This window comes from Ptychodera flava, chromosome 20 (genome assembly GCF_041260155.1).
Source record: "Ptychodera flava strain L36383 chromosome 20, AS_Pfla_20210202, whole genome shotgun sequence".
Classification (NCBI taxonomy): Eukaryota; Metazoa; Hemichordata; class Enteropneusta; family Ptychoderidae; genus Ptychodera; species Ptychodera flava.
The window spans coordinates 38,638,339-38,656,214 of NC_091947.1; the positions used below are offsets into that span (position 1 = coordinate 38,638,339).

The 17,876-nt window shown below is 36.8% G+C and overlaps 1 protein-coding gene and 1 long non-coding RNA gene across 3 annotated transcripts in view; one reads left to right on the forward strand and one right to left on the reverse strand.

Annotated features, from left to right (window-relative positions):
• The window catches only part of LOC139120884 (uncharacterized), a 466,659-nt gene that overhangs the window by 204,638 nt on the left and 244,145 nt on the right, over positions 1 to 17,876 (forward strand). The window lies entirely within an intron of this gene.
• Positions 1 to 17,876, reverse strand: part of LOC139120881 (DNA-directed RNA polymerase II subunit RPB2) — a 412,063-nt gene that overhangs the window by 58,222 nt on the left and 335,965 nt on the right. For both annotated transcript variants that reach the window (XM_070685501.1, XM_070685502.1), the window contains one exon: positions 3,872 to 4,093. In XM_070685501.1, coding sequence (XP_070541602.1) covers positions 3,872 to 4,093 — 222 coding nt within the window. The remainder of the gene's footprint in view (positions 1 to 3,871; positions 4,094 to 17,876) is intronic.

Genomic DNA, 17,876 nt, shown 5'->3' on the forward strand with positions numbered 1-17,876 from the left:
CCTATCGATATCGATGGACATATCGACAGTCTTTTTCACCGTGTCTATAAGTGGGTTGAGAGATAGCCCTGCGTACCGTGCTGTGTGTTCCCGACGTTATACAGACTACATGTGAGAGGCCGTATAACGCCGGGAACACACAGCATCGTACGCAGGGCTAAGGTTGAGGGACTGTGGTTGCTATGTCATAATCTGTTCACACGAGAAATTACGTCTCCAGACAGATTTATGTACAAGCATTTTGATAAACTTCGAGGCACGATCTGCTTGTGATGTTATACCATTTCTCGCTATGACAGTGGTGGCAATCCAAGCGCCACATCAGACAGGACATCGTGAAGAATGGGCTACATAGAAAGTTATATTTTCTTCTAATGATTTGGCTAAAAACGAAATAAACAAAATAAACGTTTGAAGCGATTTCCTCGCGTAGCTGCATCTTTCTTTTCACGTTCTGTTGGCAGGATTCAAAATGCCGATGACGCTGTTGGCGATCCATTGCAAACGACAAAGCCAAACTGAAAAGTAATGCGTCAGCGCGTACCGGACCAATGCACATCGTTGGGGGCGTCCCCGTCCCTCAGAGTCCAGTTTTTAACTCTCTGCAGGACATTCCCTCAGAGTCCCATATTTAACACAGTGCGGGACGTCCCTCAGAGTGCCATAAATTACAGTTTGCGTGTCCCGCACTTTGTCCCTCACTCCTCCGTTTTTGATACCTCGAAATACCTCCTGTAAAACGACATTTCGTATCTAAAACTGTACCAAGATATTTAAAAAGTGACACTCTTTCAATTTGTTTTTCATCTATAGTTATCGGTCGAAGTAATGAGTCCGGAACTTGCTTCTGTGCTCCCATGATACAAAGTTCTTTAGTTTAACCGACATTTAATTCAAGAAAGCTTTGGTCAAACCAAGACTTCAAGTAATCTATGAATAGAAGATAACGACTGAGAGAGTATTCGTCTTTGAGTCGTGCAACTAAGGCCATGTCATCAGCAAATTTTATGAGAGTGAGAATGACGTTATTACATCTTAATTCATTTGTATAAAGGGAGAAAAGAACGGGTGATAGTACATAGCCTTGGGGAGCCCCTGTATTTAGAATCAATTCTCTCGAAAGATGACCTTATATGCTTACACGTTGTGGCCAATCACATAGAAATGATCTAATCCAAAGAATGAGTGTGGTATTGGTTTGCAAATCAACAAGGAGTTTGAGCAGAACATGAGGCTGTATTGTGTTAAATGCTGACGAAAGTCCATAAACAAGATTCGCACGAAATTTCCGGTGGAATCCATATGACTCGTAATTAAGTTGAGAAGTGTTAAGGTTGCATCTTCTACTCCTCTCTTAGCTTTATATGCAAATTGCAGCGGGTCCATACCATCGGACAGAGACGTGGTGAGCCTGGTACATATAATCCTTTCCATACATTTACATATCACGGAGGTCAGAGCTACTGGCCTAAAGTCGTTTAACAATTTAGCACCCGTTTTTGTAGGCACTGGTATAATAGTTGATGTCTTCCAAATACGAGGAACAGTATGGATATCCAGAAAGAATTGAAAAAGATGGTTTACCATCGGGCCTAACTGATATGCACATTCCTTTAAAACCTTTTCCCTAAGACCATCAGGTCCAGGGGCTTTGTGAAGATTAACCTGTGAAAGAACTTTGACAACTTCATCAATTTCGACCTTAACAGGGGACAGGATTAGATTATGGCAAATTTCATCACAATCCTGTCTAAAATCTGAAACATCAAAACGTGCATAAAAATTATTCAATTCATTGGCAAACATAATTGGATCATTACATTGCATACCTTGCTGCTGTTGCTTCCTTCCCATCATTACATTTAATCCTTGCCACACTTTCCTGACATTACCACCTGTAAATTTCTTTTCAATTTTACTTTTGTACTCAAGTTTCGCAGCTCTAGTTTTACTTCGAAATTCTTTCATAAATTTGTTGACGCTGACTTTATCTCCTTTTAGGAATGATATTTTTTCTTATTCAAACAGTGTTTTAAATCTTTGTTTATCCATGGTTTGTTATTTGCATAAATATGCACAGTTTTGACAGGAATTATAGTGTCCTCACAAAATTGTTGTAAGACGAGATTGTGTCTGTTAGTAAATCTGCATCCTGACCACAGCTATCAAAGAAAATATCCCAGTCTGTGGTTTCGAAACAATCCTGCAATTGGTCGATTGAATCAAGAGTCCAAAGGCGAAAGTTATGAATTCGTGGACCTTCTCTCTTCAGCTTTTGCCGGTACTTGGGTACCAGATGTACAACATTGTGATCTGATCTTCCCAATGGCGGATGGCACCTTGCAGTATATGCATTAGCCACGTTTCCATAGCACAGGTCTAAGGTCTTATTCATACGCGTTGGACACGATACATATTGATCATCCGTCAACAATTGCCTTCTCATCTGAAACCGCAAGTCTGATTGCTTTCAAATTTTATATGCAGTTCACTTAAGGTGACCTCACTTAAGTTTGTTTAAATGGTGGTGAAATTTACATATTTCTATTTTCGGGGCATTTTTTGCTGTTTTGGTAAAAAAATCTTCTTCTCTGAAACCACTCGATTGCTTTGAAGTTTGATATGCAATTTATTTAGGGTGACTTCAGTTAGATTTGTTCAAATCGTTGTGAAATTTGCATATTTGTATTTTTAAGGCAATTTTTTTTCGTTTTTGGTAAAAAATCTTTAAAAATCTTCCTCTTCAAAACTACCGGTCAGATAGCTCTGATATTTGGTACATATGTCCCTAGGAATGATCTATTTCAGATTTGATCAAACTGTGCAGAAATATACAAATTTGCATTTTTAAGGCAAATTTTTCCATTGTTGATCAAAAAATGTGTTTCTCAAAAAGTACTGGTCAGATAGCTTTGAAATTTGGTAAATAGGTTTCTATAGATGAACTAAGTATATATTGAATTTCTGATGAAATCTGTAATTTTGTATTTTCGGGGCAATTTTTTCCATTTTTCATCAAAAATGTGTTTCTTAAAATGTACTAGGCTGATAGCTTTGAAATTTGATATGGAGGTTCCTGCAGATGAACTAAATGTGATATATTGAAATTATGATGAAATCTGTAATTTTGTATTTTAGGTGCAATTTTTGCCATTTTGGTCAAAAAATGTGTATTTCCAAAACTCCTTATCTGATAGCTTTGAAATTTGGTATACAGGTTCCTACAGAAGAACTGAATGATATTTATTGAAATTATGATGAAATCTACAATTTTGAATTTTTGGGCAATTTTGCCATTTTTGGTCAAAAAATGTGTTTCTCAAACAGTGGATAGCTTTGATATTTGGTGTACAGGTTTCAAGGGATTATTATATGATATATTGAAATTATGGTGAAATCTGCAATTTTTTTTTTTTTTTTTGGGGGGGGGGATTTTTTGCCATTTTGGGTCAGAAAAATAATTGCAATCATACCAATCAATAATCCAATAACACTAGGTCAGAATTTGTAAGACTATAGTTGTAACCATGGACACAAAACAGCACAGAAATTCACGTGAACAGACACACCAAAATCAAATACGAGAAACAAGATGGCCTTCAAGCGTCAATATTGGATTGGATCACAAAATCAATCGACATGCATATGTATGACATATCATTGACAATTGACAATCATTGTACCAAGTTTGAATGAAATCCCTCTAGACATTGCTGAGATATCTGCGTGAACAGACAGACGCAGGGGACGGACATGACCAAACGTATTAGTCCCCCCTCCCCAGGACGGTGTCTGTGGGTACTAATGAAACAATAAGTCAAGTCCGTCAATACACATCCAAAAATACATAGGTAAACTACAAAACACTTACCTCATTTCCCCTGAGATGATATCCATACTCATGAAGCAAGTTTGAGATCTTTTGGACATTCACAGTGTCATTAAATGGTGTGGCATCACCAATTTCACCTTTATTTGCAGATACTTTGCCTTGCAGACATTCAATCAAGTGACCAATAGTCATTCGACTAGGAATAGCATGTGGATTAATAATAATATCAGGTGTAAGTCCTTCTGCTGTAAATGGCATATCCTGTATCAAAAAAAAAACCCCCAAAAAACAGAGACAATATCACATTAAGGTAGAGCTGCACGTTGCCAAAGTTTACTCATAGTAATATTTCTCATCTAAGATGACACGGACACCCCCTCATACTACTGTGGAATATATTTTCAACAAGTCATCGTTGATGACACAGTCCCCACTTGTAAATGGGTAGTACTTTGATTACAGGTCCTCCGAGAGGATAGAGTCCTCTTCATTAGGTCTGTGATAAAAATACTTTTGAATAAATTCGCTTGATACATGTCTGAGCTGTAGTTCAGGACATGAAAAAATCGTAATAAAATGGCCACATGGCGATCTTATTGGATCGTATCACAGAACAAATCTATGTGCATATGTATGACAGACATCCAGCTCTATGGGTTTGCTCAGAATTAGATATATGCATAATTAATGAGGTACAGTATGAAGCATCATAAGGTCTCCCATCATACTATATATGAAGGGTGTGAAAGAGCAAATAAAGATAGAATAAAGATAGATAAAGATAGATGAAGGGTGTACCACTTGTGGTTACTGAGTTATGGACAAACATGTATATTTGAGGTCAAAGGTCATCGAGGTCATGTGACATTTTGTCAAAATAATTGTATTGCTAAGTTATCCCTATATACCAAAAATCAGACCTCTAGCTCTATTGGCTCGCTCAAAATTAGATATGCACATAATTAATGAGGTACAATATGTGGCGTCATTAGCTGTCCCATCATACCATATATGAAGGGTGTAGCACTTATGGTTACTGAGTTATGGACAAATATATATATTTGAGGTCAAAGGTCACCAAGGTCACTTGACATTTTGTCAAAATATCTGAGATATCTGCATGAACGGATGGACTCACAGACGGACATGACCCAATCTATAAGCCCCTGGACTTCATCTGTGGGGACTAAAAACTGTGTCACTGCATCTTTTTTGCAATATGAATACGATGAGAAACTAAATTTTTATTTTTCTTGGCCTTATACATGGGAGTCTATGGACTGCCTTATACATGGGAGTCTATGGACTGCCTTATACATGGGAGTCTATGGAGACTGCCTTATACATGGGAGTCTATGGACTGCCTTATACATGGGAGTCTATGGAATGCCTTATACATGGGAGTCTATGGAGAATGCCTTATACATGGGAGTCTATGGAGGTGAAAACTAAAAAGTCCTCTAACACGGCCAAAATTGATCGCATTGTGAAACAAATCGACGTGCATCTGTATGGGGTAGGGAACTATCCTTGTGCAAAGTTTGAAAGAAATTGACCTGGGCATGTCTGAGATATCTGCGTGAACGGACGGACGGACGCACGCACGGACGCATGCACGGACATGACCAAACCTATAAGTCCCCCCGGACGGTGTCCATGGGGACTAAAAAGCAGAGAATCTAAAGTTTAGTATGGTAGCAAAAGTTTACTCAAACGATAAAGGGGTGTATATTTGGTATAAAAACCTCAATTTGGTACCGGTAATAATGAAAATAGCGCAAATGGCACTGGGGCACAACTTGAACATTGTGAAACTACTCTATCTCTGGGTGCACCTGTACATTAAATACTAAATGGAAAGGTGCTGCTGCTGTGGAGTTTTTGGAGTACACACATCCACATCATCATATGATATACATACAGACAAACTCAAAGACAAGCAATCTCAAACCTATAAGAATAGTGTTCACTGGCACATTAGGGGAAGACTGCATTAACTTGCATGGTACCTGAAACCCGAGTCCCTGCCTGACCAACTCGGGTGACAAACAGAAGACTTTTAATCCCCCAATGTGTGAATGTTCAATTGTTATGTTTATCTAATCAAGCTGGTGCCATTGTAGTGCCATTGTAGAAAAGGCAGGTCTGTGAAATTGATCCTCTATGGGAAGAGGGGTATTCTTAAGTTAATGGAGTTTTCCCGTAATGACATATACTCTTGCCCATATGTGAGTTTAAATGGGTTAGCTCTATATAAGTTGTTGATTGTGCTTGCACTTCAAATGTTAAAGGAATAGCCACCTGGTATTTGTAGCTGACAGCTTGGGAAAAAGTGACATGGGACAAGTATGGATTTTAACTGTAAACAAATTTTATTCAATATATAAACATTGAACAGTATTAAGCAATCCAGCAGGCAATATATTGTAAATGGTTGTTGATGGCAGAAATGTAAGAAGTAAATCCAAAGAAAAATGTAATGAGTAAAATATACTCTAATCAGGGCACAAAATTAGCGGTGGTCATGCGTCAAATGACCACCATTTTTCCACGCTTGACCTTCAAATTCTGTAACTGGTGGTCATTTTGACCACCATGGAAAAAATTTAGACTTTCAGCGGTTGCCAGTTTGTCTAATGGCGAAGGTACCGTTTCATCATTACAACACTGCAATCGGCCTTGAAGAAATTGATACACATAACGTTTTGTTCATTTTTGTAGCGCACGGCCTTCACAGGTGCCAATAATCTAAATATCATTTTGCAACATTTATGCAAATATTTCTCGCAACGGAAAAAAAAAACAATTTCAAAATCCTTCTACTTATCATTACAAAACAGACAACGCAGCGATCACTTTGGAACTCTGGCAAGTATAAAATACGATTGCAAGATAGACAACATGAACGAATTGTGCCACCTATTTGCATGTTATTTGGGTTCCAATAAAGCACGAGTCAGTAGATGAGAAGCTGTAGGCAAAATCAGTTTCTTTTTTATCCAACATAGGTATTATATTTTTATCCAATGAATACAAAAAGCCTGATAATATGATTCAGTTCAAAAAACATATTGACCACCAGTTTCCTTAAAATGACCACCAAATTTAAAATGTGGTGATGACTACCAGGATAAAATGTTAATTTCAAGCCCTGCTAATGGTAGTAAGTGTAAAGTAAATATTGAAGCTAAATAAAATACTCAAAAAAATTCAAATGAAATTGTAGAGTAATCTAAGGCTAAGAGGCTAAAGTCATTATCACGCTAAGTAAACTTGCGGCAAATGTAAGGATATGCAAATGATAATAAAGTTACCAACTATAGATAAATTGAAAGGGGAAGTTCACCAAGGATGATTTTACATATGTTCAGGAAGTTTCATTTTAAGGCTTCATCAAGTCCATGTAATTTGAATCATGGAAAAAAGCTCTAAGCTTGGGAGCTTGCAACATGTGATATGGAAAGGACCATCTTCTGGTGGATATGGCATTGTCCAGTCACCCAGGCTAAAACCAGGCTGTGCGTATTTACATAACTATTGTTGATACCGAGTATCCTAGCATAAACGAAGAATCATGTATAATAACATGTCCACTGTCAAATTTCTCACTTGTTAGTAGTAAACAGCAGCACAAAATCTGACAGTGGACAGTTCATCATAAGTGATTCATTGTTTGTACAAGGATAATCAGTCTCAACAATAGTTATGTAAATATGCACAGCCTGGTTTGATCATGGGTGAGTGGACAATGCCATACCAATCGGAAGATGGCCCTTCCATATTTTGTGATGGAAGCTCCAAGCCTGGAGCTTTTGCCATGATTCAATTACATAGAGTTCATGAAGCCCTAAAATCAAAGTTACTCTATTAATAGAGAGGTTTAGTTACACGTAATTACATTCGATCAGTACGCATAGTGTCTTTGTCACATGATGACCAGACGGGACGTACGTGTAACACATACATTCCAAACGTCAAACAACACTTCTACACGTAGTCACAATCACGTGTAGTATTTTGGAGGTTTTCTCAATGATTTCCACAAATTTAAACAAACAAACTCCAAAGGTATCATTGTAAATTAGCAAACATCTTTGATATCAGAATATTTTGTAGAGTTTGCAACTGTACAAGGAATACTTGCCATAATTTCCTTACATGAACGAAATGTTGTAGTCGCACTCCACTTTTTGTCTGACACCTCCAAAAAGAATTCTCTAAACCACATAAATAACTGCATCAAAGAAAATTGGCCGATTTAAGGTTGTTTGAGGTAGAACGAGCTACTATAAGAGAGGTCCTCAGGTATCGAAAATCATGTTTCTTAAATATTACACGAATTTCGCATGTTTCTGAGAAAAATATGCAGCAAAAAAATACCGTCAATGACGCTGTACCTTCTCTAATGAGTGGTCAGGTCAGGTAATTGGTTGTTGGCATGGAGTTGTTGGTAAATAGTTGATGATGTAGGGGCATGAGGTGGGATATGGACCCAAAGAACCCAAAAGATGATTAAATCAATCAAAAAAATTCTAAGCTACAGTATAAACTGCCTAAAGATAGTTCAATGTGGGAAAAAGTTAAATAATTCAGAAATAAGAATTCACAGTCCAAAATAGTAATGACGCACTTCCTTACTGGCCTGAGTGCATGTGAAATACACAACCTGGCATCTGTAAATTAAATGTATACCAAGTGATCATTTTAAGTCACTTTTTAACTGTTTTTAATGGATTTTCCAAAGAATCCTGTGAAAATGATGAAAAACGCTTATCTGGTCTTGTGTTTGTATGACCTCATGGCTGATAATTGTCATAGTATTAAAAAAAATTGAAAGTGAAGAAATTACTGTTTTTAATAGGCATATTTTCCTTGAAATACATGACCGTGTAAAGAATATATGCTAAAAGTGTTTAAGAGTAAATTTCTTTTTAAAAAATAATTTAATCTGTTACCAAAGGATTTTTATTCTTTGAGTTTACAAATTCAAACATTGCAATTTGTTCAATCATCTTGTGCAGTGCAAAATTTATAAAATGACTGAAAAACAAAAAAAATTGGCAGAATTACAGTCTTTGTGATGTAAAATCATGGGTTGACATCACGATAACTGTTAATCTGTTTGAAGTACTAATATACTATAATATAAAAATAGTGACAACATCACTGTTCGCTCCCATATAGTTATCAAAACAAGTCAACAATTGTATGAAACATGGACATACATATACAGACAGACTGACATACACCAGTCCGGGTTATGTCCATAGAGAGGATAGTTGGGAAAAGCCAATGGCGTACCGTATATGTAATGAGGTTAAGGCAAGAACCAATCACATACTGTATATGTAATGACGGTTAAAGGTTAAGTGAGTTCACTTTGAAATGTTATGCTGACATCGCGATCTGACCTGACAGATCCACCGTGGCCGATCGAGTGAGAATGTTGGCTACCCAGCTGTGTCGAGTCAATTTGCGACATTCTACCGTGTTAAAAATTGTAAGGATTTCTTCAGGAATAGTTTTCTGAGTTTCTTTACCCTAGACTATGTTCGACAAATAGTTATTGGACGTTTTTCGTACTCTTTACCAGCTTCTGGTTAACTTCTCGGCGATTGATTCTGCGCGCGTTTTTCTGAGCGAAGGGTCAATCGTACCGGAAATGCATGGTGATCGAAAAAACCGTGCTCCATCGTGCTCCGATCATTGACAAGAACAGTTGACCCATCGTTCCAAAGCTTGAAACATTCTCCATGCTACAGATGGAAAGGTTAAATTAAATTTGACCAAAAATAGGCGATATTTGGCGACAAATAACTTGCTGTAAATTTACAAGGGTCAAATCCTGATTTCTGGGAGCGGTACCTGGCCAGGAAAATCATCCAAAGAAGTAATATTCGATGTAATAACCACCAGTGTCAGTCGCCATCTCGACCGTACTGAACATTGTGCATAATGTCTACATCTAAAAACTACCTAGTGCTGAAAATAAAGAGTGAAATCTGGCTGAAAGTTCCGAACTCATTACAATCTGCGAGCCAAGGATTGCATGGTTAATTATTCATGACGTTGGCGGCGGCAGGTTCGCTGATTGGTCAATCGTACTATCCTCTCTATGGACATAACCCGGATTGTACACAGACTAGCACAGAGTGATGACATTGACCCCAAGTGTGCCTTGGCCCATGGAGAGTGATAAAGATATAACAAACAGCTGAATGTAATGATAAAATAGTTAAGTATAGGCCTACCCTTACCGAAAATTATTTCTACTGCAAATTTGCCGTAAGTTTGCTGCAAATATACAGCAAGCATATAGCTTGCAGGAAGGAGCTGCAGAAGTTTGCAGGTAGATGTGACCCTCCTGCAAACCCTTAAGTCAGTTTGCAGCAAATTTGCGGTAAACGACTAAGTTGCTGCAAATTTGCGGCAAACCAGATTATTGCTGCAAATATGCAGCAACACATGATTGACATATTTCCCACTATTTCATTACCAGGGAGTACACACTACACACTGAGTACTGTTGCACACTTTAGCATGACCTAGACACTTGTTTGCAGCATGACAGTTGCAAAGCTTAGGGTACAACGTCTGACGGATGACATGAAACCTGGTCGTCAAAAGTGGCAAAAGACAAGTATTTCATTGTCAAATCAGAAAACCATACCCGCAATGATAAAAGTATTCATAGAAGGACTCTGCCACACCCACTTGTGGTCATATATTTGAAGGCCAGCAATATTAAAGATCCTACTGAAATTGACCTGAGTGACTAAATTTGTGCAAAGATAAATAAGACAGATGACTCAGGATTGCTCAAAGATGACCAAACAAGTCACTTTCTGCAAGTGCAAAAGAACGCTCAGTAAAATTGCCTCGAATAACTGAAGCTCATTTATTGTAGTTGATTGACAGATGATAATATGACCCTTCACGTTGTATGGAAAGGTACAGTTCAATATAATTGAATTTAAATGCATGGTTTGACAATTTATATGAATGGAAATGTGAATTCAATGACCTCTCAAACGGATCCAAACACATACAACCTTGTGTCGAAGATGCTGGATAAATGTTGTTGTAATGTTTTATGAAACCATTATAGCGGCAATGTGGGATAAAATCCTTCTATTAGAAGTAAGATTTTTCCAGCTCAGAAACAAGTAATGAAAAACCTGCGACCAATAAAACCAGAACAAACAAAACAAAATAGGTCTCAGGATTGCTTGGTTGGTTAAGATACGACTCAATGTTTTTGTGGCATCCATTTGTGTGGCCATAGGAAGCAATTTCAGCTAAGATATAAATTGATATTTGTTGTGGAAACCAGCTTTGCAGCCATCGATGATTGTAAATATCAATTTTAGATTATCATGGTTGATTTTACAGCAAATATAACAAAATACACCTATTCTTTGTCCCGTAAAACATGCCGAAAGACACCAAAATCAGTGGCATAGTGTATTGATATACGACTTGTTACACACTTAAACAGATATTTGGATTTTTATGCAAATTTTATGCAAATTAAGGGTTGCACATGCCAGCTAATGAAAGATATGAATTGCTTGACCCAATATACCTTGCAAAGGAGAGCAAAATGACTCCAACAGCTAGTCATTGAGCTCAGATATGACATTTTAACTTTTTTTGAGGTCGTCTTGGCAGCCATCTTGGATTTTTATGCAAATTAAGGGTTGTAAATATTAGGCAATGGAAGATATGAGTTCCTTACCCCCATTTGCCTGGCAAAGGAGACCACAATGACTCCAACAGCTTCTCATGGAGCTGAGATATGGCATTTTACCTGTTTTTGAGGTCATTTTGGCAGCCATCTTGGATTTTTATGCAAATTAAGGGTTGCACATGTTCGGCAATGAAAGAAATGAATTTCTTGGCCCTGTTTACCTGGCATAAGACACAAAAATCATTTTGATAACATTTCACAGAGCTGAGATATTACCATTTACATATTTGGCGGCCATCTTGGCGGCCATCTTGAATATATTAAAATGCCCAAGGGTGCCAGGGTGGCATCATGCAGATCCTGATTCAGTAGGCTTTGAAGATACAGAAACCACCGAGAACCATTGTGGGGCCGAAATTTTTGGGTTTCGTGCTTCGGCACCAGACTATGTGGCATGAAATGAACATGGCATATAAAATAAATTGTACCACAATTGAATTTAACCTTTTTTTCTCTGTCATCTTTTTGTTTATATTAACTTTATTTGCGCTGACCATTGTTTCTCGTCAAACTGGTATTTCAGAGTTTAGTTGGATAAATAATATTTATATATTGACAGACTGTGGACAGCACAAGATGTGTTTTATCCAACTAAACTCTGAAATACCAGTTTCACGAGAAACAATGGTCAGCGCAAATAAAATAATTTGCCGTATGGAGTTTGCGGCAAATTTTCAGTAACATTCAAATTAATTTGCCGCAAGGATTGTGCTGCAAATTTGCTGCAAAGAGTTTGCAGCAACGTTGCGGCAGGGAGTTTGCTGCATATTTGCAGCAAGTTCACAAGAAACCTAATTTGCATCTGAAAAATGAACCACCCGCATATTTGCGGCAAATAGTTTGCTGCAAATTTACTGCAAAGCTTGCGGCAAATTTGCAGTAACAGTTTGCCGGAGGCCTAAAATTTCGGTAAGGGTATACAGGCACTGAGAGTGAATATGTTACAGCAATTTGATTAGTTTCTTTTCCTTTTCTACTTCTGTGATAATCTTTAAGACAATCAATCTGTAAGGCAGTATAAGTATTGACAAATATTACAAGCACACAGTAAACTGTTCTTGATTTTTCATTTACAATATTTGACATAGACTGAAATACATAACATGCAACCAATGTTTACACTTTGCCCATACACCAGATACATGGAGAAATTTCAACATACAATCATCAACTCAGAAACTCTACAGGGAACGGTAAACATTGTTTTCTTCCAGAACAGCTGGTGCATCCACATCTGGAACAACTTACAAACTTAACCAATTACACAAGGATGATGACACAAGAGATAAAGTTAAACTGTGGTGAACTTGACTATTCCTTTCAAATCCTTACCTAACTTGACATCTTAAACTAAAATACACTGCATGGTTAATTGCGCACAAAAATACATCGGGGTGGACCATTTGATAAGGGGTGGTGTCTGGAAGATCGATGAGGTACATTATCTTTTTTATCCGATCCATTGTACATTCTTTTTTCCCCCCTCTCCCACCTTTTCTTTTTGTCAAACCTTCTCTGGCTGAATTTTTTATTGGCATTTGTTTGGAATTTTTTCAAAATCTGCCAGGATTTTTTACCACATTTCAACACCAAATACAGTTTACCATATCAAATGCTTACTAAATCACCAAATTATATACTCTGAGTTCCAGTAGGTATAAAATTACCCAAAAAAATCTTAAAAATACAAAATGAAAGATATCCCAGTAAAACTGACAGTTTCGCAAAGTTGCCCCAAAAATTCAAAATTCCGGATTTCAACTTAATTTCAATATATCTTATTAACAAAAACCTTAAACACCGGTTTACTAAATATCAAAGCAATCAGACTGGTAAATTTTGAGAAACAAATTTTTTGACCAAATGAGAAAAATTGCCCCCCAAAATACAAAATTGCAGATTTCATCCTAATTTTGAATATATCTAATTGTAACACAAGTCATCGTTGATGACACAGTCCCCACTTGTTAATAGGTACTTTGATTACAGGTCCTCAGAGAGGATAGAGTCCTCTTCATTAGGTCTGTGATAAAAATACTTTTGAATAAATTCGCTTGATACACGTCTGAGTTGTAGTTCAGGACATGAAAAAATTGTAATAAAATGGCCACATGGTGGCCACATTGGATCGTATCACAAAACAAATCAATGTGCATATGTATGACTTAGGTCAATGTCCTTGTACCAACTTTGATTAAAATCGGTTTAGATATGCCTGAGTTATGGCTTTGTACATGAAAAAATCATAACAAAATGGCCGCACAGCAGCCATATTGAATCGTAAGACAAAACAAATTAACATGCATATGTATGACATTGGTCAATCTCCTTTTACAAACTTTGAATAAAATCGCTTGATACATGTCTGAGTTATGGTTCTGGACATGAAAAAACGTAATAAAATGGCCACACGGCGGCCATATTGGATCGTATCACAAAACAAGTCAATGTGCATGTGTATGACATAGGTTGATGTCCTTGTACCAACTTTGAATAAAATTGGTTGAGATATGCCTGAGTTATGGCTCTGTACATGAAAAAATCGTAACAAAATGGCCGCACAGCGGCCATATTGGATTGTATCACAAAACAAATTGATGTGCATAGCTATGACATTGATCAATGTCCTTGTACCATTTGAATAAACTCTGTTGAAACTTGCCTGAGTAATGGCTCTGTACATGAAAAAATCATAGTAAAATGGCCGCCTGGCGGCCATATTGGATCGTATCACGAAACAAATTGACGTGCATATGTATGACATAGGTCAATGTCCTTGTACCAACTTTGAATAAAATCGGTTGAGATATGCCTGAGTTATGGCTCTGTACATGAAAAAATCGTAACAAAATGGCCGCACAGCGGCCATATTGGATTGTATCACAAAACCAATTGATGTGCATAGCTATGACATTGATCAATGTCCTTGTACCAACTTTGAATAAACTCTGTTGAAACTTGCCTGAGTAATGGCTCTGTACATGAAAAAATCATAGTAAAATGGCCGCCTGGCGGCCATATTGGATCGTATCACGAAACAAATTGACGTGCATATGTATGACATAGGTCAATGTCCTTGTACCACCTTTGAATAAAATCGGTTGAGATATGCCTGAGTTATGGCTCTGTACATGAAAAAATCGTAACAAAATGGCCGCACGGCGGCCATATTGGATCGTATCACCAAAAAAATTGAAGTGCATATCTATGACATTGGTCAATGTCCTTGTATCAACTTTGTGTAACTGAGAGCATGTAGCTGATTAAAGATGTAAACAAGACCACATCAAGCCCTGCTGTGTTAATGTTGTAAAAATCGCAGATACACATCTATTAAAACAACACCTTGGTTAATGAAGTTCTGCAGCTTGATCAAATTTCACTGTAATTGGCCACCACCAGTTTATCACATGACACATGGACACACAGACGGAAATTTATTGGCCAAATCTTGACAGAAGGAAGTAAAAGTTGACGCCAAATCTTGACAGAAGGAAGTAAAAGTTGACGGAAGGAAGTAAAAGTTGACGCTGCCATCCTGGTTTTCAATTCTAATGGCTCCTCGGTATATAAAACTGAGGAGCTAATAACAAAAATACCGTCAAGGACAGTGTGCTCACATTTGGTTTGAAATGTGTCCATTTGAGAAATATTTAAACCAGGAAAAACAAGAATGTCAAAAGCAAATAAGGTCTCCAACTTAGGTACTGGAGTTCATCTTTAGGAACATGCATATCAACTTCTATAGCAATGAGACAAGCAGATCCTACATACATAAGCAAATGTCAACAACAAAAAATAGAGAAGGCTTGATAAAAAGAAAAGGTGGGAGCGGGTAAAAAAATGTACAAGGGATCTGGTAAAAAAGTAATGCTACCTCATCAATCTTCTAGACCCTAGCCCCTCCTGAATATCAAATGTTCCATCCCTTGGTATTACATAACGCCAGATGACAGGAAATGTATTTAAAACCTTGGGGATTTTTTAATTAATGCCATGAGTGCTATCATTCTAATGTAAACAGCATTTAAGTTAGTTACAGATAGTGAAATGCCTCCCACTGTGGGCGGTGATTACGACATCTGGAATTATCCTAGATCCAAATTTGTCATCAGTTCTTGTATGTCTTACATAGAAAAGTTGCAAAAATTGGTCCGCAATGAAAAAATTCACCTCAACTTTGTTTTCTGGATCAAAATTTCCTACAAATTGATACCAAATATGACAAAATTATGTTCACAGCCTTCAAAACTGTCTCACAACATATCCTGGGTTGGTGTAGGTCATTTAAGGTCACAAACTGAGAAAATGACCTAAAATATACAAATTTCGGGGTTTCCCAACACTTTGAGCAGAAATTGTCTAATAACATCCCCCGGGACTTTATACCAAATTACAAAGCTATCAAACAAGTAATTTTGAGAACAAGTTTTCTTGACCAAAAATGACAATATTGTCTTAAAAATACAAATTTGTATATTTCAGGAAAATTTCCACATATCTAACTATTGTCATCTCTGTACGTCTGTATACCACATATAAAAGCTGTCTGTCAGGGGTTTTAAAAAGAAAATACTTTTAAGATTTTTTGACCAAAAATGACAAAACGCTCCAAAATAGTATTTTCCCAATTTTGTCATAATTTCAACAAATAAGAAGAGTAACATCCTCGCAAAGATCCAACCCAAATTTGAGAGCCATTGGGCTGGCGGTTTCAGAGAAGAAGAATTTTTACTGAAAATGAGAAAAATCACCAAAAAATTCAGCAAAAATACAAAATTAATGATATCCTCACAATATTTGTAAAACTGTATAAGGTTCACCTAAGGTACTTACACACAAATTTTCAGAGCAATCAAAAGAGCAGTTCTTGAGTTATTAATTCTTGACCATTTTCACATTTTGTAAGCTCATTTGCATAATTTTGGCAATGCAGACTTCATTTGAACAAAATGCCTCCCACTGTGGGCGGTGATTACGACATCTGGAATTATCCTAGATCCAAATTTGTCATCAGTTCTTGTATGTCTTACATAGAAAAGTTGCAAAAATTGGTCCGCAATGAAAAAATTCACCTCAACTTTGTTTTCTGGATCAAAATTTCCTACAAATTGATACCAAATATGACAAAATTATGTTCACAGCCTTCAAAACTGTCTCACAACATATCCTGGGTTGGTGTAGGTCATTTAAGGTCACAAACTGAGAAAATGACCTAAAATATACAAATTCGGGGTTTCCCAACACCTTGAGCAGAAATTTGTCTAATAACATCCCCCGGGACTTTATACCAAATTACAAAGCTATCAAACAAGTAATTTTGAGAACAAGTTTCTTGACCAAAAATGGCAATATTGTCTTAAAAATACAAATTTGTATATTTCAGGAAAATTTCCACATATCTAACTATTGTCATCTCTGTACGTCTGTATACCACATATAAAAGCTGTCTGTCCAGGGGTTTTAAAAAGAAAATACTTTTTAAGATTTTTTGACCAAAAATGACAAAATCGCTCCAAAATAGTATTTTCCCAATTTTGTCATAATTTCAACAAATAAGAAGAGTAACATCCTCGCAAAGATCCAACCCAAATTTGAGAGCCATTGGGCTGGCGGTTTCAGAGAAGAAGAATTTTTACTGAAAATGAGAAAAATCACCAAAAAATTCAGCAAAAATACAAAATTAATGATATCCTCACAATATTTGTAAAACTGTATAAGGTTCACCTAAGGTACTGACACACAAATTTTCAGAGCAATCAAAAGAGCAGTTCTTGAGTTATTAATTCTTGACCATTTTCACATTTTGTAAGCTCATTTGCATAATTTTGGCAATGCAGACTTCATTTGAACAAAATGCCTCCCACTGTGGGCGGTGATTACGACATCTGGAATTATCCTAGATCCAAATTTGTCATCAGTTCTTGTATGTCTTACATAGAAAAGTTGCAAAAATTGGTCCGCAATGAAAAAATTCACCTCAACTTTGTTTTCTGGATCAAAATTTCCTACAAATTGATACCAAATATGACAAAATTATGTTCACAGCCTTCAAAACTGTCTCACAACATATCCTGGGTTGGTGTAGGTCATTTAAGGTCACAAACTGAGAAAATGACCTAAAATATACAAATTTCGGGGTTTCCCAACACTTTGAGCAGAAATTTGTCTAATAACATCCCCGGGACTTTATACCAAATTACAAAGCTATCAAACAAGTAATTTTGAGAACAAGTTTTCTTGACCAAAAATGACAATATTGTCTTAAAAATACAAATTTGTATATTTCAGGAA